This window comes from Equus caballus, chromosome 11, assembly GCF_041296265.1.
Source record: "Equus caballus isolate H_3958 breed thoroughbred chromosome 11, TB-T2T, whole genome shotgun sequence".
Classification (NCBI taxonomy): Eukaryota; Metazoa; Chordata; class Mammalia; order Perissodactyla; family Equidae; genus Equus; species Equus caballus.
Window position 1 is genome coordinate 137,966 of NC_091694.1, and position 25,218 is coordinate 163,183.

At 61.1% G+C, this 25,218-nt stretch overlaps 1 protein-coding gene across 1 annotated transcript; it reads right to left on the reverse strand.

Annotated features, from left to right (window-relative positions):
• Positions 1-4,004: 4,004 nt before the first annotated feature.
• METRNL (meteorin like, glial cell differentiation regulator) lies at positions 4,005-18,785 on the reverse strand. Its single transcript, XM_023651677.2, has 4 exons — positions 18,406-18,785; positions 12,813-13,198; positions 5,650-5,709; positions 4,005-4,487 (listed from the first exon to the last, which is right to left on the reverse strand). Exons 1-4 carry the CDS (start codon positions 18,564-18,566, stop codon positions 4,171-4,173), a joined length of 924 nt encoding a protein of 307 aa, XP_023507445.1. The 5' UTR covers positions 18,567-18,785; the 3' UTR covers positions 4,005-4,170.
• Positions 18,786-25,218: the final 6,433 nt, after the last annotated feature.

The window sequence follows — 25,218 nt, forward strand, 5'->3', positions numbered from 1 at the left end:
CATGAGTTTATTGTCCCTGGCTCTGGAGGTCTGAGGTCCCACAGGAGCCTCATGGGCTGAGTCAGGTGCCCGAGGCCAGGATCCTTCCGGAGGCTCGGGAGAACGCCTCCCGCCTTCCCAGCTTCTGGAGGCGCCCATCCCTCGCCTCACAGCTCATCCTCCACTTGCACAGCCAGTGTCTCTCTGGTTCTCTCCTCCACCTCCATCTTCCACTGCTCAGGACCCCGTGACAACATCAGGCCCACCACTCGACCCATATCTTGTCCCCATCTGATCAGCAACTTCAATTCCCTCCGCCATGTAAGGAAACACAGTCACAGGTCCCAGGGATGGGGTGAGGATTTCTTTGGGGGCCATTATTCTATCATCCGCAATGGGTAAGGATGTGATCAGATGACAGACAAGACAGGGACCACATGCATGGAAACATGGCCCACCCAGCTAGGAATCAAAGAAATACAAATTGTCGACAGGAGACCCTGTTCCTCTATCACAGGGGCCAAGCAACTGTTTTCTCAGTGCTGACAGGAGCCAGAAAGCAAACTTTGTAAAAGTCACGTGGAGTTCCAACCCTCTCCCTGGCCCGTCCGCCACTTCCACCCCAGGACCTTTGCATGGCATGTCTGCTTCTCCCAGATACCAAGAAGGCCGTGACTCTCCCCACCTCAAGGCCTGGCTCAAATCCCACCCCAACCACCATTGTTAAAACTGCAGTTCTGCTGTCCTTGCGCCCGCACACTTTCCACCCAGGCCCTGCTCTGCCCCTTTTCCTTCAGCACCAGCTGCCACCTCACACCAGTACGACTCACGTCTGTGGGTTTACACACTGGTGGTCCCCAGCTCCCCCCGAGAGCAGAGTCCCAGTGCTGGAGCTGGAGGGACAGTCCTGAGGGTATATCTGACTCAAGGCCCCATTCTTGTCTGCAGCGCCAACAGGGTGTGTGTTGGGCTGGCCAGCTTGGCCTGGGACGTCACTGGGGGCCCTTGCCTGGGGGCCAGCTTGCCACCAGAAGCCAGGACAGGGGCACTCACGTGTAGCAGTCAGAGGTTCCCCTGGGTCCCAATGGGCCACGTGGGTGAGTGTGGGCTGTGGCCAGACCCCAGGTGAACGCGAAGTCCCTCACACCTGTGGTCCATTCCACCCCGGCTCCTCCAGGCAGATACCTGGTGCAGGACCCTGGGCACAGGAGGGGCACCAGGAGATGAGAGCCTGCTGCCCACGGACGCATGGGGGGCTGAGGATCTCGGGAAGCAACTGCTTTTCCTGCTCTTGGTGTCGATGGACAGGCCCGAACCTGGGGCTCCTTCCAACAGCGTCTGAGGAACGTCTTTAGAAAAAAGGGGTGTCCAAGGCCCCTGAGGCCAAGAGAATAAGGATGTCGCTTAGGATTTGCCAGGAGGCTGCGTTTGCGGGGTCGTGCGGGGCCTTGGCCGGCCTGTGCCGTGCACCCGGCCCTGTTTGAGCTGGGAAACGCACAGGGAGGAGAGGAAGCTCGAGGCTTCACTCCCTACAAGTGGAGCAGTGAAAGGAAGAGACAGGAGCAGGGAAAACAGTGCTGCGGCGGGCCTGGGCTCGTCACTTACAGCAGGACAGATGGATACAGGAGGAGGAGGGAGGGGTCAACAGGGGTGTGCAGCTTGGCAGGAGGAAGGTGGGATCTGGGGCACACCGGGCCCAGACTCGAGGGCTCCTTTGCACCTCCCCTTCAAGCTGTGGACAGAGCCACAGAAGGGTGCCCATGTCTCCGTCCACACAGTGACCGGGCTGACCCGAGCAGGGACAGAGCCGCTGGTCAGCCAGAGTGCCCTCTGGAGATCCTCCCAGTGTCCAGCCTGGTCCCTCAGGGCTCCACAGTGTGGAGCCTTCCCCAAGGACAGACATGGGAGGGCAGGAGCTCTGTGTCAGAGAGCGGAATGGGGCACACGGTGGCCTCAGAGGCCCACAGGGGCTCTGCCAGCAGGAGGTCACGGGGCAGGGGCTCTGTGCTCCCTCAGAAAGGGTGACCCTTCCAGCCGCTGCCCGGCACAGAGTGGCCCTGGATTGCTGGGGTGCTCTGCTGTACTAATCTCGCAGGCCGTGGAGAGCAAGGCTCCTGCGTGCCAGCACCAGGCACCCCCCTGCAGGGCTGGACCCTCAGCACCAACCCCCTCCTGCCCCCCCTGCTCAGGGCAAAGGCAGGTTCTGGGCGGGGGACGCTTCCTCACCCCTCGAGCAGCCTCCACCCCAGCCAGCTCCAGGCTGCTGCCCATGGCACTTTCTGAAGAGCCCAGGTCTCAGGTTGGGGGAGTGCTGCTGCCCATTGCCATCAACACGCAGGCTCAGGCCCCCCGCCCCCCTCAGGCAGATCCCAGTGTCTCTGCGCCAACCTGAGGACAACCAGCCCAGAAACCAAAGCCTGACCTTCCGGTTCTGCAGCATCTGCTGCCCGGAGGCCCAGAAACTCCAACGCACCATCCCGGGCAGATCCAGCCCCGCCCCACCGTGGACCTGGCACGGCTGCTGCTGCTACACGCGCCCTCCTGGCATGACGCGTCTCAATGATTAGCCACAGGAGGACCTGCTCCCAACCCGGCCGCCCTAGGTCCTCGCCCATGCTTGTACTTGTTGCGCAGGTGTTGAGCACCTGCTTCTTGTCATGACCTGCAGGAACCCACAGACCTGAGCCAGCACACACCTGATCAGCACACGCCTGAACCGGCGCACGCCTGAGCCAGGCCACATCTGTGTCAGCTCACAACTGTGCCAAGCACACCTGAGCCAGGGCACACCCGAGCTGGTACACACCTGAGCCAGGGCACACCTGAGCTGGTGCACACCTGAGCTGGCATACAGTGCCTCCATGTGGCCACACGGTGTGCCCGAGTCTTCAGTGCAGCTGGTGTCGTGCCCACTGACCAGTGCTGGCCTCTGCCAGGTCCCCCTTCGGTCTCAGAAGCTGCTCGGGAGAATCATCTGATTCGTAGATGAGGATGCAGGCTCACGACTGATCACCTGACACCCTAAAGGCCCCTGTACTGGGGTGAATAGTGTCCCCCAAAATTCACATCCACCCAGAGCCAGTGAATGTGAACATATTTGGAAACGTGGTCTTTGCAGACGTAATTAGTTACAGTGAGGTCACGGGGTGGGCCCTAAATTCAATCACTGGTGACCTTATAAGAGGAGGAGAGATCACAGGACATACAGGGGAGAAGCCACGTGATGGTGGAGCAGAGACCGAGCGATGCCCCTACAGGCTGAGGATTGTCAGCAGCCACCAGATGCTGGAGGAGGCAGAAAGGAGCCTCCCCCGAAGTTCTGGAGGGAGCACGGCCCTGCCAACACCTTGGTTTTGGACGAGTGGCCTCCAGAACTGAGAGGATAAGTGTCTGTGGTTTTAAGCCCCCAGTTTGCGGTCAGTTGTTACGGCCACCCCAGGACACTAACTCATCCTTGAGGATCTGGGGGTCAGCACAGACCAGCCCCCAGGTGTCCAGCAACTTGCGGTAGGCTTGGGCATTTGGAGGAAGCTGGGGTCAAAGGGCAGGCTCTGGGTCAACAGGATGTGGGGGGGTCCTCCAGGAAGGAGGAGGCCACATCTGGCTGAGGCCAAGTCACGCTTTCTGGAGTGGGGGGGTGACAGCCACACTCAGAGCTGAGCCCAAGAGAGGCCCAAGGGGGGCACCCCACCAAGCACAGTGCACGTCCCACAGGGCCACGGCTCCATCAGACGCTGGTCCTTATTCTCTGGAATGGAAATAGCCTGCAGCCCAAGATGGCCACAGCTGGCAAAGCACATTCTTTACAAAGAAACAACAAAGCAGAAAAATAAATATTTGGCCCCATAGATTTCCGACGTAAGAAACAACTCTGAATGGTGCCCAAGCTTTGCAAAGCCTGGTGCGAGTGTCCGGGGCAGGCGACGGCCCCAGCACCCACCCCACACACCTGCCAACGCAATGACTCCAGATGCTTTTGAAAAACAGCACGAAATGACACACAAAGGCATTTTAAGACACGAGAGTTTGCTTCCTATGGACGTTTCTTTTTTTAAAAAATATATAATAACTTAGTTTGCATTTTACAGCATTTCCAATCAATCAGTCCTTGGCCGGGACCCTGTGGGGTCGGACGCGGTGTGTGCCTCCGTAGCTTGAGCACTGGGGCGTCCGCCGCGGCACCAGCAGTGGTCACTCCGTGCCCATCTCACAGGGGTTCAGCCCCGTCTCCTCGGCGTCCCTGTACATCCTCTGGAAGTCCTTAAAGCGCGGGGCGCAGCCGAGCCGGGCCTCCCCAAAGTGCATGTGGCCGGTGAAGAGGAACTCCCCGTGCCCGGGCCTCACACCGCACTCCAGCAGCGTCGTGATGCGGCCCCGCCAGCCGCTGCCCTCTGGGGTGGGCTGGAAGACCCTGCTCTTCTGCCGGTAGAGCCGGCTCACGTGCAGGTGGATGGCCGACTCCTGCTGCTCCGGCTCATGGGTGACATCCTGGATGGAGCCTCGGACAACTGCGGGGGGAAGGAGACAGGGGTCAGTGGGGTGCCCAATGAGCAAACACTGGCAGCGGGTGGGCAGCGGGACCAGGAGCCGACCCTGAACTCTGTGTTCCAGGAGTTCTCTTAAAAACCACAATTCAGCGCTGGCCCAGTGGCGCAGTGGTTAAGTGCGCACTTCCGCTTTGGCGGCCCAGGGTTCACCGGTTCGGATCCTGGGGGCAGACATGGCACCGCTTGGCAAGCCATGATGTGGTAGGCGTCCCACATATAAAGTAGAGGAAGATGGGCATGGATGTTAGCTCAGGGCCAGTCTTCCTCAGCAAAAAGAGGAGGATTGGCAGCAGACGTTAGCTCAGGGCTAATCTTCCTCCAAAGGAAAAAAAAGCACAACTCACATGCGTGAGGCTGCCCAGGGCTCGTCCCGCCACACAGACATATCAGGTTTTCTACCGAGGGCCAGCCACGTAAGTGGGGAAGACAGAAGACACAAATCACACTGTGCATCAGTTAGAAGAAGAAAGTGATCACAGTCAACACAAGCTGTGCGGCACTTCCGTATCAGGATCGGGCAGAAACGCTGGTGTTTGGGGAGGAAGGGGACGGGAAGGAGGAGAGCAGAGTGGGCATGGGGACGCTGATGCCCTCCGTGCAGAGCAGAAAGTGACAGGAGCCCGCCCCACTGCCCTTGGTGCCCGGGGCTCAAGCTGGGTCCAGCGCCACAGCAGCGACTCCGCAAGCTCACACGGAGGGCTTCCACCCACCCGAGAGCATCTGGGCCAACATCACAAGCAGGCAGCTGAGTCCCTGACCTCAGCCTCAGCCCCACCGGGGCCTCGAACGCCGGCTGCGGTGGCTGTGGGGACGGGGCGAGGGCAGGCTTCTGATGTGAGGCTGGCACCAGGGACTTCGAGAGCGATGCCTCGTGTGCAAAGGGGTCCCTCAAATGGGAATTCCCAACACTCCCCCTGCCGTGTGCAAGCCCCTCCCCCAGGCCGGAGTCCTTTCTCCAGTGAGGAGGAAGCAAAGCGTTTTCCTACGATCACAGTCCAGAGAGGAGGGGGCACCGAGCCCAGCGCTTTCAGCTGAGTCTCCTCCCCCTGGAGAGTTTGGTACCAGAAGGTTCTCCCAGGCCCACCAGGGCCCCCCAACGAGGCAGGAGCCGGAGCACACTCACCGAAGTCGCTGGTGCAGACGGCCAGGAGCACCTCCGCATCGCTGCAGGGCCGGCAGGGGGCTGCAGGAGAGAAGGGGGTCAAGAGCGGAATCAGACGGGACTGCAGGGGGCTGCGGGGGAGAAGGGGGTCAGGAGCGGGATCAGACAGGACTGCAGGGGGCTGCAGGAGAGAAGGGGGTCAGGAGCGGGATCAGACGGGACTGCAGGGGGCTGTGGGGGAGAAGGGGATCAGGAGCAGGTTGGGGGGTGTGGACGTGTGCCCTCATACAACCACGCCCTGTAGGTGCTCTGACGCCTCTGCAACCAGGGCGCCCAAGAGCAGGAGTGAAAACGCAGCCTCGGCCACACGGCTGGGGGACTGACCGAATCCAGGCCCAGGCCCATCCCGCCACATGCGATGGGCGTGCTCCCCAACTGAGAGTGGGGTTTCCAGCTTGGCCCCACCTGGCTCGTTGGTGCAGCTCTACCAGACGAGCAAGCACTCGACTCTTGTTCAAATCACTCCTCAGTGCCCATCATCAACACAAAACCCATCTGTGCAGACCCGAAGCCACGTGCCCTAACCAGCCCGGCCGAGAGCCACCCTTGCTCTGGCCTCTGCATCCACACCCCAAAAACGCTGGGCTCACCCACTCCCACATAGCCCGCTCCCCAGGGTCGCACCTGCCGCCGAGATTCTACAGGGGGCAAGGCACCGCCCAGAGGGACCAATGAGGCCACCGCTCTGCTAAAGGTGTCAGTGAACGGGACAGAGCAGTCGCCCACTGTGGCCATGGGGCCCTGTCCGAACGACAGGAGTGGTGATTTCGAGTCAGAGCCATCAGCCCGGCCCCTCCCCAGAGCCGGAGGGCCTCCAAACACCTTTCACAGAATCCCTCTGAGACCCCAAATCCAGTGGGGCCGCTTCCTCCAACCAGACCAGGCCTGCACGGTGGGCTTCCCCCTGCCTTCACCAGACAGCCTCCGACGGGCGTGCGGCGTGAGAAAGGCTGGGGCCTCCGCGACTTCCCTCCAGGCACGGCACCCCTGTCCTAGGAGATGGATCTCGGAAAATGCAATTCTATTCTCTGGCTCTCATGGTGCACCTTTCAAGGCCTCTACCTCACCTATTTCGAGATTCTAGGTTTTGCCACAAACTCTCCTAACTCAGTAGGAGCTGCTGGTCTGAAATCTCCCTGGGACGACTCTCTCCCGGCCTTCGCACGTTCCGAGGGCCCCGGAACCTCCCTGGCCTTGGTGCCCACCGGGCCTGGATGGAGCTAACCCTGTCAGCACGCCTGGTGGGCTGCCCTTGCTGCCCCTGAACTGGGCTGAGCTGTCACCTGCCTGGGGGCAGCCCAGAGCCCCCGGAAACAGCAGTGACTCGGGGGGCCCAGTGGGCAGAGGAGCAGGAGCTGAGAGGCCCGCGGCACCCAGATGTGCGTGGACCACGGCGCCGGCACAGGGGTCAACAGAGACCCTGGGCTTTGCAGCGTCCTGGGCAGCTCAGGGTCTGTAGAGCCCTGGGCAGCAGACATGCCTGGAGCACTGGCCCCGGCCGTCCTGCCCCAGGCAGGGGTGGACGTGCGCGTCCCAGGCCAGCTCACGGAGCGCCTGACTCACCAGCCCGCCCACTGCCGGCCGTGTCTATTAAGCTGTCAAGGAGCCTGGAGCAAGAACAGCCTGTCGGACGCATCTGAAGTCAGGCCAGTGCACCCGAGAGGCCGCGGTGCCTCCCCCACTCCAGCTCCAAGTCTTGGAGCCTCTGCCACCCGTGGCACTCGGCTCTTGTGTGTGGACCCCTATCCCTCTCACCTGGTGGGGGCCCGCTGCCCACACAGGGCCTGACAGAGGCCTCTGCCCATCGGGAGTGTTGCAAAAGGGGACATACAGCACTGGGGGCATCTGAGGGGCCCATGCTCCACCCAGAGGCACAGTTCACTCTGACAGGTACTGAGGGGCGCGTGGCAGGGGTGACACCTCCCATCCAGGCCCAGGGGCCAGAGGCCCAGCTGGGGGTCCCCCTGTGGGGCGCGGGCAGCCTTGGCAGCTGTCCGAAGAGAAGGCGGGTCAGCGACCACAGTCACTCACGGGCTCCCCTCAAGGGGCAGCTCCTTCGGCAGGAGCTGGAGCTGTGGGGTCAGGCTACACGCTGCTGAGGGTCCACACGAGCTCCTCAGAAGCGTGTCTCAGGCTCCGGGTCAGTGACAGGCCCAGGCTCCACACCGTGATTGGACCCAGCCTGGGCATGCGTCCTCCGGGCCCTAGAGCTCTGCCTTCTCCGTGGTCACAGGACCTCGGCTGACAGCTGAGGAGAAAGGTGCGATGAGCTGTCCCGGCACCTGGCTCCACTGCAGAAGGTGCGGGTACCCCGGTGGCCCCGGGGGAGGGTGGTCGGTAGCCTACAGACCCTCCTGCCAGAAGCCTCAGTGAGCTGAGCCAATACCATCAGCAGCTGAGCTAATGAAGTGCCGCCCTGGGGACTTCCCTCCTACAGCCTGAGCTTTACACCACGCAGGTCACCTTCGCAGAAAATCCAGTCTGTGGACGCCAAGAGAAGCAATCTGGAAACAATTATTAATCGGGTCGGGCTCGTAGAGGCTGTGGAATGTGCTGGTGTCGGACACACCACATCTCATTCCTTACGGGGAAGATGGGGGGGGCGGCGACAGGCTGGGCAGAATTCTGGCCCCTGGTTCTCGGAGGGAGGAGGGCTGGGGTGTGGATGTCTTAGGAAAATTACTCTGGAATGTGCATAAATGAGCTAAATGGAGAAGAAAAAACCCAGGCACCAGGTGAGGATAGCAGGTGCAGGCTGGCAGGGTGGGTGGGTGGCTCCCCTCGAGTCGGGCCCTGGGCACAGGAGGGGCAGCCTGACGCCCAGGAGAGGTCTGCAGATGGGCAGCTGGTCCATGGGGTGGGACTGCCTGAGTGAGGACGACCAGGGGGACGCACACAATTTCCAAAGGGAAAACCGTGCCTGAGAGCACCTCGGGGTCTTGGACACAGCTGGTGACGGTGGCAGATGCCGCGTTTTAACAGAGAGCAAAGAGAAAGGAGGAGCAAGGGCCAGACTGGCCAGACTGTGGCCGTGGCCGGAGTGAGCTGAGACCCAGCTGCCACTTAAGGCTCTCAAGCCTCCTTCAACTGTCCCAGCAACCACCACACTCTCCAGAGCTCCAGGCTGCAGGCTGGCGTCGCCCCGAGATGACCCACAGGGCCTGGCAGGCTGGTCGCGCCTGTGAGGCCCACCTCTCGGGAACTCTGGTCTCACCAGCCACCTCCTCCTGCTGAGGAAGCCGGGGGAGGCCACACCCTTCCACCTGAAAGTCCAGAGATGGGTGAGATGAAAAATAATTATACAATAATTACAGTGGCTGGAGAAGCCACTGGTGCAGGAAACTAACGATCCTTGGAAAAAAATTAAGTTCTCTCCTTTTCTGTTTCCAGGAAATAATAGGTTTCTTTTCACTTCTGAAGTTTGCTGTTCACCCCCAGGACCTACCAAGGCCAGAGGGCTCCTGACAAGGGCTCTGTGCCCCGGGCCTCCCTTCAGGATCGCTCGGCCCAGCTTGTCAAACAGTGAGTTTAAAGCAACAGGGAGATGATGCCCATCAGAAACTGTGGGACCCAGACCGCCCACACCACACAGCACCCATGAGCCAGCAAGGGGAGGACTTGTGTGTCCATGGCCAACACAGGGGCAGCGGCCCTCTGCCCACCCCACCCTCCCGCCATGGGTCTAAAACGCTAGTCTTCCCCCAGGCACCTGATCACAGGAGCCTGCTCTGGGTGGCCACAGCACGGAGCCCAAACCCCAGAGCGTGGATGTGGTCACACCAGTGAGCCGTGCTACTCAGCTCCTGAGCAGAAAAGAACAGACCGGAACCCAGGGCCCACCTGGGCTGCCCAGGCAAACGCAGGAGACGGGGTCTGTCTCTGTGTCCTTGACCTGCTCCCTCCTCCACTCGCCACCCTTGAGGACAGCCCTGCACGCCCAGCCAGGCTCCACCAGCAGACCTCAGCACACAGCCAGGTGTGGCAGAGGCCTCACCCACTACTTAGTGCATCTGGCCACTCGCAGGCCTTCCGTGTCCTGCCAGGTTGTTTCATCGCCAGTGGGAGGAGTGCTCGAGTCACTCAGGTGCCCTGACGAGGCCCACGGAGGAGGAGGAGGGCCCTGGGGGAAGGCCCTGCCCTCCTGCTGGGCTCACCTCCCACGGCCCCCCTGCCCCTCTGTCTGCGCCCATCGGGGAGCAGCCTGCCTATCCACTCCCAGCTATGGCTGGCCTCCCCCCAACTATGGGTGCTTCTCGGTGCATATGAGGAAGCTGATTACGCAACATGAATGGACATGAGGCCAACGCGCTCGCTACAAACGCTCACAGTGGAACCATCAGAGCCCCAGCAGGGGGGGCCAGGCTCAGACACACACCTCTCGGCCGGGTCTCCAGCCCTGGAGCCTCTTCTTTCCCGTCAGCACAAACTAGAACCTGTGACTCATCAGGAGGGAGAGGTGAGTCTGCCCCAGCAGGCATCACTGGTTGCACTGCTGGCCAGCCAAGGGCGTGTGCTCACCCGGTGTCACGCCCCAGTTTCACTGAGGTCTCCCGCAGCCACTGCCAGAACAGGAGAGAGCTGGGAGCCACGCGCTCCTGTCTGAGAGCCCGCCTGGCCCCGAGCCGGCACCGCTGCCAGATGGCTGGCACCGACATCCCACACGACGTCCCCATTCCTTCGGCATTAAAGGCTTACAGGCCCATCCCCGATGACAGGCGAACACCCCGGGGAGAAGGGATACACCGCCTCCCCCAAGCCCCGCTGCCCCTCATCTCCCTTGGGGCGGGGGAGCTGGGCCCCAGGGAGGGCTGACACCTGTGCCCATTTCTGGTCCCAGCTCCAGAGCCCTGGGTGCATTTGGGGCCCCGTCCTAAGTTCTGAGAGTCGGTGTGTCCCTGTGCTGCCCCGGCCAGCATCTGGGCCACTGGGCAGACAGATGCTCACCCCCCACCACCCACAGGATGCCTGGATCCCTGCAGGCCCCAGAGGGAAACAGACCCTCAGGGCTGGACAGGCATCTGTCGGGGGGCAACAAGGGAATTCCCAGCCAGCCCAACACCCAGCCTAGGCCAAGCACAGGCCATGACCAAACGGCCTACACCCATCACGCAGGGCCCCCTCCCCGCAACCCCACAGGAGCCCAGGGCAGCTAGTCACCCCGCTATGGGCCATTCCCAAGCCTGCTCATGCCCCGGCCTGGAAACACGGAGCTGGGGGCACAGACCCTGCCCTGGGGAGCGGGAGCTGAGAGTCAGCCCAGGCTGTGACCGATGCCAGAAACAGTCTGCAAACACAAGCTTTAGGGCATGTGGTGATGAAGCACTGGTCACAGCCTCTTCAAGAGGTCATGGGCTCTTGGCAAAAGTGGAACAAAGCTCAGGCCACGAGAGGACAGGTGACAGCCCCACGTATCTAAGACCAGCCGGCATTTGATCAGCGAAGGAAGTACTACTATCTGCTCTGGCAGCCGGCCATCACCACAGTCAGAGACAGGGAATTTGGGGACTGAGTTTTTTCAGATTTTAATTGTGAGTTTCTCTCTAGGCCCCCAGAGCGAGGCTGTGGTCTCTTCCCCCAGCTCTCCCACCCACCCTAATCGCCAGTGATCAAGATAGAGACTGCTCTGCTTAAAGTTTTATTTAGGTCTTGAGGTTTACAGCAGCTTCCAAAGCTACATTCCTGAGTGGGGTCCCACCTGGGTGGACAGCATGGGGGCGTGGTCCCACCTGGGCCGTCCCACGCTGAAGCTTTCTAACAGACCAGTTTAGTGGGAGAGAGATTTAACGTTTGGAAAACTGATCTAAGCGAGAACACAGAACAATGAAGTGTAGATTCACATTCAGGACGAAAGTCTACATTTCAGATCCTAGCAGATCTGCTTCCCCCAGTGGAATCTTTTATCCACCAAAATGTGGAGACTAGACCATTCTGGGAATGGGCCACCCCTCAAACCAGGTGTCTCCGCCTCGGCCCTGCTCACATGGGGGCCACAATGTGCTCCGTGCTGGGGCGCCCTGAACACTGTGGGTGTCCACACCTTGCCTGCCAGGCCTCCACCACTTGAGGCCTCCACCACCATCCCCGCCGGTCACAGGGCCCCTTCTGGCCTGGGGGTCCCTAAAAGTCAGGAACCCTGCGCCTGCTCATGGCACGAGGACTGAGACCTGCCCCTGTGAGGGCTCTCAGGGCCACGCGCTCCTCGGTCTCCACCCGTGGAACTTTCCAGAGACCAACACTGCCCTCCACACAGGGCCCTGCAAAGCTGTTTGCTCGCCTCAAAAGAAAAAAGGAAAGAGGAACCAAAGAGAACTCGCGTCTCCACGTGCACATGACATCCTTGCTGCCCAGAGACTCGCTCCAGATCCCCAGCAGAGGTGCCCACACTGTCCCAGCCACCTGAGAGGAGGGCCCGTGGCAGGGGGCTGCTTCACAGGACGCCAGGCGCCCGCTCCCCCACCTGCAGCCCCTCTCCCGGCATGTCGGTGTCTCCACGCCACACCCGCGGAGTCCTTACTGACACCCACCCACAAAATGCCTCTGGAACTCGGGACCAGCCCGGGGCTCAGGACGTCGCAGCGGCGCACCACCCTGGAATGGGAATCAGCCGGGGCTCCCACCTGACCCTCCGCATGTCGGGGCTGCAGCCGACACCAGAAACACTCAGCCAATCTGTGTGGCAGGAGAAACGGTGGGGCAGTTTGAACAGTGACAGCTTCCACTTCAAATCACAGCCATGACTAGTCCACGGAGGACGAGCACGTCAGGGCGAGGACCATGGCCTGCCACGGCTCTCCGCTCTGACCCGTGGCCATCATGAGGGGACGCTTGTCTGCCCTCTGCAAACGTACTTCCTAGGAGACCAACGCTGTTTCGCCAAGTCAAAAAAACACCCAGAGCACCAATGGGACACCCTGCGTCCAACATCCACTGCACTGCATGGATGTCGCCAGGAGGGTCTGCTGGCACCCGCCGGGCCACCTGGGCAGACCCACCAAGTCTGAAGTGCAGGTGCGAGCAGCATTTTCACAGAGACTATGCTGAGGGGGGACGGGAGGGAATGTCACTGCCGGAGGACCAGGCAGCCGGTGCGGCCGGCCCTTCCCACCCCAGGGGACACCACTCACCTGACAGAGCGTGCAGGTCCGACCCCACACGCCGGCTGGTCAGCTCATACTGGAAACCCGTGGTCCTCCTGCTGATGTCCTGCTGGGGCGTCGCCTCCACGAACAGGCCGCCCTGGTCGAAGTCGAAGCAGCGCACCTGGCCGAGCCCACGGTCCCCGTCCCGCACCAGCAGTTTCAGTTCTCCAGTTTTTTCCAAATAAATATTGGCCCCCGAGGAGTCCCTGAGGGGCTTGATGCAGAGAGTCAGGCGTCTTGAGGGCAAGAAGGTGTTGGGCCTCAGGTTGACGATGAGAGCGCCGGTGGGGTACATCCACTCCACAGCGCCCGCGGCACAGCGCAGGTACACCTGCTCCACCTCCTTCCTGTGCGCCTCGTGCGTCAGCCCACTGTGGAGGGGACACTGTCAGCCAGGGCCCAGCCCCACACGCACCCGCCCAGGGGAAGCCCACACACGTGCTGGCCCTCTGCCCCCTCCCAGCAGCCCCTCACCCACAGGCAGCCCGCGCGACCTCGGCCCTGCAGACGGGGCCCTCTTCCCGGGAGGACAGCCGCACGGCTTCCCTGCCCACTCCCTCCAGTGTGTCTGCTCCAGAGAGCAAGCGGGCGGGGCCGGTGCTCTGATGCGTGCAGGTGGCACTTGGCTCCCAGGCCCTCTCGACACCCTGACATTCAGCATCTGCTGCCTTCAGGGCTGCAGCTTCGGGCACTCGTGTCAATCAGGGAGGCGATGGGTACAGGGGAGGCGAGAGTCAAGGAAGGAATGGGTCTTCCCAAACAGAATCAAGGAAACACCAGCAGGACTTTGGCACCAGCCCAAGTTCCAGATGACCCAACGAGGGCAAGGCAATGATGGGAGATTCCCACTGAGTGTGGAAAACATGCAGCAGGTTCAGACTGCAGGAGGTGCCATGGGGCGCAGGGCACACAACAGACAACCTGATCCAGAGACTGGCTCCTGAAGTGCCTAGGAACATGGGCAGTTTGGGGTGAGCGGCCATCGGTGAGTCCGGCCTTGTGCCTTAGGCCTGAGTGTCACTTTCCTCAGTGACGACTTCACTGCTCTTCACTCATCGGCAAACCCGAAGACTCTGCACTGCCAGTTGTACTTTTAACAATAAACTAGAATGTCATCAAAGCGAGACACAAAAGCAAGGCGAGGTCCCCCACAGGGAGGGACACGAAGGGGACGTGTGGAGATGCCCCATACTCCCAGCGGAGTCCTCAGAGTCCTAGCTGACTCCACTCCTAACAAATGCTAAATCGGAAAAAATGAGGCACCAGGCTCGGGGAGACAGGTCTTGAGCAAAGTTAAGTTACGTTTTCAAGAAATTGAAACCATCAAAAACATTCAAGTTTCCCCTACTCAAAATTTTAATCTAAATGCCAGCTTGTGCTGGGGTGACGTCACAGCCACGAGCAGCCCTGGAACTCGAGCAGTGACTTCAGCTTCGTGTTCGGTTACATGAAATTTGGTTCTGATCAGACCTCAGACAGGTTCACCCACATTCTTAGGATTTTTATGTGGAATAAACAATGCTATATTCAGAGCCCTGGCCTGAGCGAGTTACCAGAAACCCTTTCTGCAGAGGAGAAAACACATAACACATGGTTTGCATTTACTGTTGGTGACTCACGCTCCGGGCCCTGAAAAACCTCACTTTTCATACGACGGCCAGCTGCAGGCTGGGGCTGCACAGTCATCCTGCAGACCACATCAGAGGGAGGTGTCAAGGAGGTGAACCCTCCTAACCCCGCTCCCCACCCCCACAAGGCCTTGGGTCACCAGCAGCCAGCCCAGCCTCCGATGCCTACCGGGGCCGCACATGCAGAACAGACTTACAAATTACAGTCAAATAACACTCATAAAAGCTCATCTGACACATACGTGGGGAGGGCATAATTATAGTGCTGGGTGAAAAAATTAGACTAAATGGTAAGTGGTGGCAATACACTCACAGACGTCTATAATCAGCTTTGCTCTTATGCAGCCAAAACAAACTTTACCCTAGTGTCCTTCCTCTCCTGTCTCCAGCCTCAAGGGGCAGTCGGACACCTGCCCATACCTACGCACCAATCCTCAACTCTCTCCCACAAAAACCATCCTGTCCAAGGCTTCGCTTCCCTTTCAGTGGGGGACAGGGAGCCCTGGGGATCCAGAGAGTGGAGAACCCACACCAGACACCTTGGATACCTCTCAGTAAGTCACTTTAATCCAAGCAGAGAAAGGAGAAAAGGGGGGGCCCATCTTCCACCCACTTCTCAGGCAGGAGCAGAGAGCCCTCATGGGACAGGTGGCCCACCCACGGCGGCCTGAGTCTGGGGGCTCCTCCCCTAGCATGCACAGATGACCATGTGCATCTCGTGGGGTGAACCTGGCTTCATTTATTAGTAAGTCACTTGACTAAAAGAGGACCAGGAACTAAATGAAGGTGGACATACAAGAAATATGGCACCCCATTACTTCACCCTTTGACTGATGTCTTCACTGGCGCACAGAGGAGGGTCCACGCCCATCCTCAGGGTGACTGTCTGCCACGGCTCCACCCACCTCTTCTCGAAGAGTCTCCTAAAACATCAAGATCAACAAGAACCTGACCAGGCACTCGCCCGGGCTGCTCACCTTAACCCAGGCTGTCAGCAGCGTGTGATAAGCAAGAGCCCCATTTAGACAAACACCAGCTCAGTCCAGAAGAACCACCAGCCCCTCAGCCTGGGGCCCACTGGGTCTCTGGGTAAAGTCAAGGACTCGGGGTCTATCTGGTTCCTATCAGAAAACGTAGTCACATCTCTCACGTCTAAGTTTCCGGCACCACAGCAAACGTGAAGAAACTTCTACTTATGCAAAACTGCTGGAGGTGCAGAAACGCACCCTGTCTGTGATGGTCGTCGATGACGTATTTTGCGATTTTCACGTGACACGCAAATGACACACTAACCAGGCAAAAATAACACAACTGCTTTCCGATGTTATCACGAAGCTAAAAGATGCGGGAAAAACTGCGGTCCTATTCAACCGTACTGACTCAATCTTCGATTATCCAAACTGAATTAACACATTTTTCCAACAGAGTTGGCAAGTGGCACCCCCAGGTGGACACACCTGTGGAGCACCTTCATGGGAAAGATGGCAAATTCCAGGTTGAGGTGGGGATGCGAAGGGGTCAGTGTGGTGGCAGCAAATCCCACCGCACACACACCCCCAGCCTGGCTCAGACCTGAGGCCCGGGAAGGAAAGCACAGTCTCCTGTTGACTCAGATCGGGAAGAGCCTAGGTCAAGCGGAAACCAGAGGCTCTGCTGACCAGAGCCACCTTTCAGGTCCCACATCGCAGAAGAGAGCCCTGCCCATAACAGTGGGAAAGTCCATGGTCCACCTTTATGACCGCTGCCTAATAAAGATCAGGGCGCTGTCCGGCCACTGCGCAAGGGAGAAGGATTTCAAAACCACCTACTTTATTGCTTGGAAACACCCAGAAACACATTTCAGCCTGTCAAGTGTGAGAGGCCAGTGTCATAAAGAGCAACTCCCCTCCTATCAGGGGATCAGAATCCACCCAGCATATCAGGGCTCGCACCACCCTGTGCTGTCTTTAGAACAGCTCATAAAAAGTCATAAATGCACGGAGTCAGCAGGCAAACCAGCACACCCAGGTTTCGAGAGCGAGCATCTGTCAGATGATGGTGAAGCATATTGGTGACGGGGGCAGCAATTACAAGGCAAAGGGGTCTTATGCTCCAGGAATGTGGCCTGGCCCTGTCTCCTCCCCAGATCGCACCCGAAGCTCCAAAGGCCGCTGCGGCAGCCCTCTGCCTGGCTCTGCCTTTGGGCTGAGCGGAAGAAAGTGGAGGGAGTCCCCGACCAGGGGTACATCAGCAATGACAAAGGGAGAGGGGCTGCAGGCAAGCGTCCCTGCTTCCACAGGTAGATAAGAGACTGCACGAGAACAGGAAGGGGGGAGACTCCCCCCCCCCCCCCGCCGCCGCAGCAAACACCTGCTTGGTCCAAGAGCTAGTGGACCCCTGACCAGCTCTCACTCACAGCCCTCTCTGGGCTCCAGGGGAGGCATCCCCTTCCAGGCATACGGCCCTCTAAGAACCTGAAAAGGATGTCAGCTCCTCCTCTGGAAACTCAAGCTCACAGGGTGGGACTGGGTTTCTGTTTTTATCTGTTGAAGCAGGACACCCCAAGGCCTCAGTTTGGGGGTGCACTGATTCATCCAGCAGAGGCTGCAAACCAGAGACTTTAATTACTGGGGGGGAGGGGGGAGGGGAAGGGCAGCCCCAGCAGAGTGTGTCAGAGTCACAGGCTCCCAGCCAGCTCTGTACTGGCGCCAGCATTCTCCAGGCCAACCCTCCCCCAGCTCAGATCTGCGATCTGCCACTCGTGGCCCCAGCCTCAGCCTCTCCATCCCCGCTCTGCTGTGAGCAGGGAGAATTTCAGCTGCAGGGAGGGAGGGCACCACGCGCCCAACCTGAGGAGGCCAGGACCTTCGCTCTGGGAGGGGGGCGGGAGGGAGAGAGGAGCGGGATGACTGCCAGCGACCACAGAGAACTGGGTCTGTAAGTATCCAAGATGACCAGCGGCTGCTCTGCTGACGCAGAGTCCAGCGCACTGGCACAACCCCGACCTTCTCGGAAAACGGTCTTCACTCAGAATAACCCCGTGACACCCCAGCATGAGGTGTCTGCCAGCGGGAATCTTCCCAGCAGACATCATGGCCCGAGGGGCTGAGGGGGGCCCTGCTCCATGAGACACCCCGACACCTGGACCCAGGGTGGCCCCAGCCCACAGCGTTTCCGGAGGAGGAGAGGCGCACCTCCCTCTGAAAACTCCTGAATCGGCAACTTCCGAGACACAAAACTGGCTTCTCCAACTGCGCGTTGCCAGCGCGGGGCCAGGGCGCCCTCGGCGGACTGTGGTCTCATCCTGAGTAGCTGCGCCCTCATCTGAACACTCTGCCCGCGCACACTTGCGCCCTGCACTCTTTCTGCTTGTCACACTTCTGTTTAAAAAAGTCCTCGCTGCCGCGGCGGAGGGGCGTGGAGGGGGGGTCGCCGAGCCCAGCGCGCGGCCAAGGGCGGCCTGACCTTCACAGGGCGGGGGCGGGGGCTCCGGCTCGGGCCGGCCCGCACGCTGCCCCGCGCACAGGTGTCTGCCCGCGCGTCTCCACCCGCACGGACGCCGCCAGCGCTAGGGCCCCCCTCAGTCCACCCAGGCCGCCGCTCCCTCCCGCGAGCCCGAGTGGCCCTTCCCGCTCGGCCCTGAGCGCAGGCCTGGCTCCTCCTGGCCTGGGGCGGGCAACCCGAGGACCGACCCCCGCCCGCCTCCGGTGCGGGGTCGCGGGGCCGGCAGCCGAGACACCCGGGGACCCGAGTGGGGACTGGCGCGCGGCGAGTGGGCGGCGCGGCCGGACTGACCCCGCCGCGCTGCAGGCGCGCCTCCCCTGGGCGTCCTCCGGGCCAGGGCACCGGGACGCCGCGGGCTCTTTTGTTCTAGAACCGCGGCGGGGGCGGCGGCGACGGCACTCGGCCTGGAGCCCGGGGAAGGAAGGGAGCCGAGGGGACCCGGGGCCGGTCGCGCCGCGCGGACTCACCTCCCCTTCCAGCTGCACAGGTCGCTCGAGTACTGAGCGCTCGCGCCACCCAGCAGCACGGCCAGGAGCACGGCCAGCCGTAGGGGTCCAGGGCCCGGGGCGGGGGGCCGCGGCCACGGCTGCCCCGCGCGCCCCCCAGCCGCCCGCGCCGCGCCCCGCATGCTCTGGCTCCGGCTCAGCCGCCGGCCCCGCGTCCGCGCTCCCCGGCAGACCCTCGAGCGGCGCGGCCGCGGGCCGGGCTCCGAGTCCAGGCGGGTCACGTCGCGCGCCCCCCGCGCACCCGGCGCGGCCGCCCGCCCATCCCGGCCAGAGCCGGGGACTCCGTGCCGGTGGAGCTGCCGCAGCCGCCGGAGCCGCGCACCGCCGCCGCCGAGCCTCTGAAGTCTGCGAGTCCGCGGCCGGGTCCCGGCTCAGCTGCGGGGCGGCGCCCGCCCGGAGCCCACGCCCCGCGCGCAGCGACCCCGCCCCGCCCCGCCCCGCCCACGCCGGTCGCCCCGCCCCGCGCGCCCGAACCCCGTCCCGCCCCCAGCGCCCCAGTGCGCTCGGCTGGGCGCCGCGCCACCGGTGTCTGCGGCGTGTGCCGGGGGTGGGACAGGCCGGGACGCCAGGAGAGGAGGGCTCCGCGCGAGGGACGGGGAGAAGGGTCCGGAAAGTAGCGTCCAGGGCGGGAGGGGCGGGGCAGCAGCGGGTCCCCGGCCCGGACGAGCGGGGGCGGGGAGAGGCCTGAGCCCCAGCGTGTGCAGACCCAAGCCGAGCGCCTGGCGGGCGGGTCCGTCCGCAGCGGCCGAGGCCCAGGGTGCAGACTGAGCCCGGAATGGACGTGAGCTGTGGCGTGGGCGCCTGGCCTGCCAGTTCTGTGTGACCAGCCTGACCCGTCGGGGTGTCCTGGCGCCCAACCCCCGCAGACTTTGTGTGTGCTCTGAGGAGGTTCTGCGGCCCAGGGGCGGAGCGGGGGCCACTGTGGCTGCTGGTGCGGCGGGCTCACTGCTGAGCTGCAGCGGACCCCGGAGCACCCACCCCACGCCGAGGCTGTAGGTTTGCTGGCCTGAGGCCGCCGCTCCTGTACGTCGTCGCTGCGAGCTCCCCGCACGTCCCCCGTCCCCGCTCTGGAGTGGGTCTGGCACCTGCCTCACCGGTCTGCGCTTGATTCTCGTGGTGAGGACCGTCTTGTGCGCTGGAGAGTTTTAGTAGCATCATGTCGGTAGCACTGCTCCCACTCCCAAGTTTGGCAACCCAGACTGTTTCCAGATATTGCCAAATGCCCCTGGGTGCAAAATCTCCCACTGAGACCCTTATTCTAGCAGGACCCGGCATGGTGACTACAGCGCGAGGAGAGTGGCTTCCTTCTCCGGGGCCACCATGTGCGTGACATCCAGTGGGGGAGACAGCGGGGACACCAGCAGCCCCAGCAGGGACTGGACAGGAGAGGCGTTCTCTGGCTTGGGGGCCTGACACCGGGACCAGGAGCTGGGTCTGGGTGGGGCCTCGATGGCCTTCGAGAGGATGGTGAGGGTGTACCAGGAGAGGGAGGGAGCCCTGGCACATCGGACTCTGGCGTTGGTCTGAGCTGCAGAGCCTCAGACAGCATCAAATGGTGGAGAAACCTGACCTGCTTTAGCATTTCTCTTCCAGCCAAGATGGATTTTAAGTGACCTGGGGGAGGGGAGTGACTTCCTGTGCCTGTGGACTTGCCTGTCGCACCTCTTCATCTGGCTGGAGGGTTGAAGTCTAACCCCAAGGAGAAGCCTGACTCTGCAGGGCCCCAAACAGCTCAGCTGAGAGGCGGCAGCCCCCGGTGTGCTGAGGTGGAGGCACAGGGTTTCCCTTGGAGGGTCTGTTTAGAGCAGCCCTGGAACTGAGCAGGTCAACCCACCAGCCAGAGCTGGAGCAGGGACGTGCCCAGTTGTCAACAGTGACGGCACGTGAGACCCAAGGTCAGCTTGAGGCCAGAGGGCTCCACCTGTGCGTTTCGGGCTTGGGGCCTGCGCTACCCTCCCTGTGCCCCACTGGCATGTGTGCCTCTGCCCCTATCGCTGCAGGCACCAGGGTGCAGAAGTGCTTTGAGAAATGGGCCAAGTGAAACCACCGCCCAGGCCTTTGGGAGAGGAACCTGCTGGATACAAGTCTGGAAACTGCAGCCGCCTCTGTATGCGCTAAGCGTGTGCGCACAGCACAGCGGCCCCTTACCCAGCGCGCTGCAGGTGCTAAAGGGACCTGGCACACTGCCCCCTTACAGACAGCCCCACCAGGCCTGTGCATCCTGAAGGGCCATGTGGCTGGTCAGGGGCCAGGTCTTCACATTGAACAAGGGGCAGGGGCAGCGTCAGGGCCCCCTCGTGTTGCAGACGCAGAGATTGAGTGCTGCCGGCCTGAGTGACCTGCTCAGGGTTTCAATACCCCCAGTGACGGCTGGACCAAAGCGGAGCTGCCGTTTCTGGGGTGGCACAGAGCTGGTTCCCATCCCAGCCCCTGGGCTCTGTGACCTGGAAGGCTGCCAAAGCACCTGAGCCCAAGTCCACTTCCCTAAAACTAGAACAGTACAGTGGTGCTTCTGTTTGGCCAAACCCAACCCCTAGAACAGCCAGAGTGAATGATACAGCCTTTAGTGACAATGTATCAATACTGGCTCATCCATTGCAACAACATACACAAGCAAGAGTTTAGTAACGGAATCTGAGCACTCTGGAGGGAGAACATGGGAGCTCTCTGTACTGCCTGCTCACTTTTTCTGTAAACCTGAAAAATCAAGTCTGTTAATTAAAAAACAAAAGCTAAGGTAATCGTGCTTGCCTGGCAGGGTTCTTGCGAGAACCCGATAGGATCTTGGGAAAGGCCTGGCCTTGCTGCTCTCAGACCCAGTCTCTGTGATAGGCCTTCCCTTCTGGGGACACAGGTACCTCCAGATTCCTGGAGGGTCCCTGAAGCAGGAATTTCCGGATTTCCCTCCTTCTGACAAGCTGCCAGCTGCAGGGTGTGGCCGCAGCTGCAGAACTAGTTCCCATGGCTTCCTCAGCTCCTGGGGAGGTTTATACTCCAGAAATGCTCCAGGCCTCCTGGGCGTCTCTGCGCCCAGCAAGGTGGGGCTGCCGACCCCCCCGCCCCAGCCCTGCAAAGCCACCTGCAGATGAAACATCCCCATGATGAGGCTCCTGGTACCCATGGTGTTAGGCTCCTGAGGGGCGTGTTACGTTTGGGGCTGGAGCCAGCAGGATGAGGTGGGTCATGGCTGTCTGAGGCTGCTCAGCAATCACCCACCCGGCTTCTCCACCTAGGACCCAGCTGGCAACAAAGAAAGACCAGAGGGATCTAGTGTGAACCAAAGGGTCCTTGCCAGTCACAGTGTGCGGGTCCTCCCAGGCGGGAAGGGAACTTGCCATGTGTTGGTGTCTGGGGGCACCTCTTGGAGAGGGTCTCTCTCAGTTCACCCAGGAAGGGGCCACAGCAGCCACCACCCCCCAACCCGTGGTGGGAAAGGAGCTGCACATGACGGGATCCCAGCAAAACCTGGGTGCTTCCTGCGTTCACAGCCTCCAAATGCCACAGCGACTGTCGGGAGGCAGGTGTGAGAGCAGAACCTGCTGGAGTCACCAAGGCGGAGCTGCCCTCCAAGTCTGCTCATGTCCCCACCCTGGTGACAGCAACTGAGGGGACTGGGCCCCCACCATCCAGCCCCATACCTTCCATGGCCCCATGAGACCAGAGTGACAGCACAGGCGGCAGAGTAACGCGAGGCTCAGCAATGACAGCAGGCCCCACAGCACAACTCAGCCTTATGAGGTGGCTGCCACAGAGGAGGCGGTGCTGCAGGGTGAGTGCCCACAGAGCCATCCGCCCACCCCACGGGTCCACACCAGAGCACATAGGGGTGTCCATGGCCCAGGCTCGAGTCAGTACCGATCTTCAGTCCCCATCTGTCCCTTCGCTCAAGAAGTGTTTCCCAGGCACCTGCTGGGCACGTCTCTCTGATACGTCCAAGGGCTGCAGCCCCTGACCTGGGCCGGCCTGGGACAGCAAGACGTGGCCAGGCAGGGAGAGCCCTTCCCCTCCCTGTGGCAGCAGCAGTGGCCTCCGGTCTGACCACGACCCACAGTGATGACCAAACAACATCTCTGGGCTCCTGGGCATGTCCCTGACCTGGGAGTTTTACAGCTCGAGCAGCAGCCCCTGTGTTTCATCTTCTCTAGTTGTTTTCTCTTCAAGTGCGCAGGAACCTATCACCCAAGGAACGAGACTTGCTGGGGCGGGGTCTGTGGGGCTGGATGCCCTTGCCCAGCCTCTGGATGTGGGTGGTGGGTGCACTTGGGTTCTGGCCCAGCCCCTCACTGGTCTGGCTCACTCAGGCTGTGGGGTCAGGTCTGCTTCTGAGCCTCGGTGACCTGCAGTAGGTCTCCATTCCTGGGGAGATGCAGGGTTCCTGACATCATCACAGAGCCTGTATCAGGTCGAGTGACAAGCCTGGGCTGCCCAGGTGTCGATCCAGGCGCGCTGGTGCTGCCCTGGCTCTCGGCTTCTCGGGGCACCTCCCCGAGCCCTCTGCCCACCGAGTTCCCCACAGCATGAGTTCCTCCAGCACAACCACGGTAAACGCTTTTGTTTTCTGCCCAGTCCTGAGGTTTTCAAATGTGTATTGATGGACATTCTGTTATTCAAAATACCCGGTTGCCTGAATCTGCCCATGGAAACATCGACTCCCTCCCTTAGAAACTGGACAGTTCCAGAAAACGTTACAGGTTTTTCCCAAATATGTTCCAGAAATTTTCTCTTGGCGTTTGAGAAGTACTTCAGAGCTCGGCCAGCCACACCCCCTGCTTCGCCCCTTTGTGGTTCCCAGGAAAACACCTGGACCCCGCCTGCCGAGGGCGGTCAGTGCTGGACCCAGCGCCCTCCCGCTCCACCCGGCCCCGAGTCATTTCTGCCACGTGGCTTTCCCCTCTGAGGTCGTTGTTGCTGACCTTCCCAGAGGGACGTAATTATTGTAATTGTGTGAGATGACGGGTCCTGAGAAAACTCTTGTGGTTCCACATTTGGCAACTGCAGTGAGCAACGTGCAATTACGACGTAAAGCACCCGAGTGCCGGCCAGCCTCCACCCAACAACCTTCACCAAGCACCTCCTTAACCTAATTTGGTGGCACGTTCTGCTGTCTGTACAGCAAAGAAAAGTGGGAGGGAGAAAGTGGGCAGCCAGTTGGGCTGGGAGCTGAGTCGCCAGTCAGCCTAGGGGGCCATGTGCTGGGCGTGGGCTTCGAGACCAGGCCGGCTGGCCAGATTTGTGACACGGGGTGGTACCTGCCCTGGGTTGGCTGGTGGCTCAGCAGAGAAGGACGGCACCAGTGGTATGATTATCCCTACGCCATCATTGGCATCATTTTCAGCAGCCACTTTGGGCCATCTTGGCCTGGGCAGCATCTCACTCTGCCTGGCTGTGAATAGACCACAGACCTCAGGGTGGTGAGCTGTGGTGACCCCACAGCTATCACACCAGCAGAAATGTCTCTGCGCTCAGATTTGCTCGAGGCACCACCCCACAAGAATGAAGCGTCCCCCAACCTCGAGGCCGCACCCCTCAGGGATGGAGGGCCTCCAACCTCAAGGCCGCACCCCACAGGGAAGAAGAGCCTCCTGACCTCCATGGTCTCAGGAGGGGACGGACGGCAGTAGAAGGTGAATTTGTATGAGGAGGTGATGGCTTGCATCCGAGTAGACCCTAAGTGTGGCCAGTCAGATACACAGAGGCTGGGAATGTGAGTGACCATGTGCTGAGCCTGGCCCGGGTAGATCTGGGTACCTGGGCTTCTGTCCTCCAGGGGCTGACAGACCCCAGAGGCTGGGCTGGGTTATCCCTCCCTGAGCCAGGAAAAGGTGTAGGAGGGAAGAGCAAGGACAGGGGCTGGAATTGAGGAGGGAGGACGTGCCCCGCCAGCTGGGCCCCCAGGACCCTCCCACCTGGTGCTGGGCCATGGAGAAGCTGGGTCTGCCCTGGTCTGTGGGTCAGGGCAATAATGTGGGTCTGATGGCTCCTGTTGTGCCCTGAAGAAGGGTGGTGTTGAGGGTCCCCCCGAAGCCCGCCTGCCGGAGTCCAGCCCAGCCCTGCACACCCCTAGGCCCACCTCATCTGAGCCACAAACTATCTTCCCAGGCCTGAGCCAAGGGCCAACCCCAGCTCCTGGGTGAGCAGGATCGCAGGTGAGGAAGACCGACAGGGTGGCCCTGGACCCTGGGTGGGCTCAGACCTGCGCCAGACAATCAGCACCACAAAAGCCTCACACCATCTATTTGGTGAGTGCGTGCAGTCCACGGCTCAACAACCTCCTCCTTGCCCACCTCAAGCATTGCTTCTCTGGGGAAGCCTTCCAGACTCGGGCAGGCGCCTCTGTCCCCGGCAGCCCAGCCACAGGCTGGGCCTCGCAGTGTCCCCAGCACATGCACCTTTCTACCACCTCACAGCTGCACAAAGCCTGCCATCGAGGATCCAATCACTGGGCTAGGATTGTCCCCCAACTCGGAGGCTCCAGCCTGGTGATATCCAGAGGGGAGGGTCCTGGCTGCCAGGGGAGGGAGGCAGGGGGCCAGGCACAGAGAACCTGCCTTGGTGCAAATGTGCCAGCTGCAACCTCCACATCCTCACTCGGCACCAGGCTCACTGCTGCCAGTAAGTGCTCCCATGCCCTCCCAGCACATGCTCCACATGCCCTCCCAGTAAATGCTCCCAGATCCTCCCAGCATGTGCTCCACAGGCCCTCCCAGTAGATGCTCCCATGCCCTCCTAGTAGGTGCTCCCATACCCTCCCAGAAAGTGCTCCCATGCCCTCCC

What these genes read in the sequence shown, in the direction of transcription:
- METRNL (XM_023651677.2), bottom strand. Translation starts at nt 18,566, where the DNA reads ATGCGGGGCGCGGCGCGGGCGGCTGGGGGGCGCGCGGGGCAGCCGTGG. An exon ending in CTGTGCAGCTGGAAGGGGAG is followed by an intron (nt 13,199 to 18,405) that starts GTGAGTCCGCGC and finishes TCCCCTCCACAG; the next exon opens with TGGGCTGACGCACGAGGCGC. An exon ending in GGACCTGCACGCTCTGTCAG is followed by an intron (nt 5,710 to 12,812) that starts GTGAGTGGTGTC and finishes TCTCTCCTGCAG; the next exon opens with CCCCCTGCCGGCCCTGCAGC.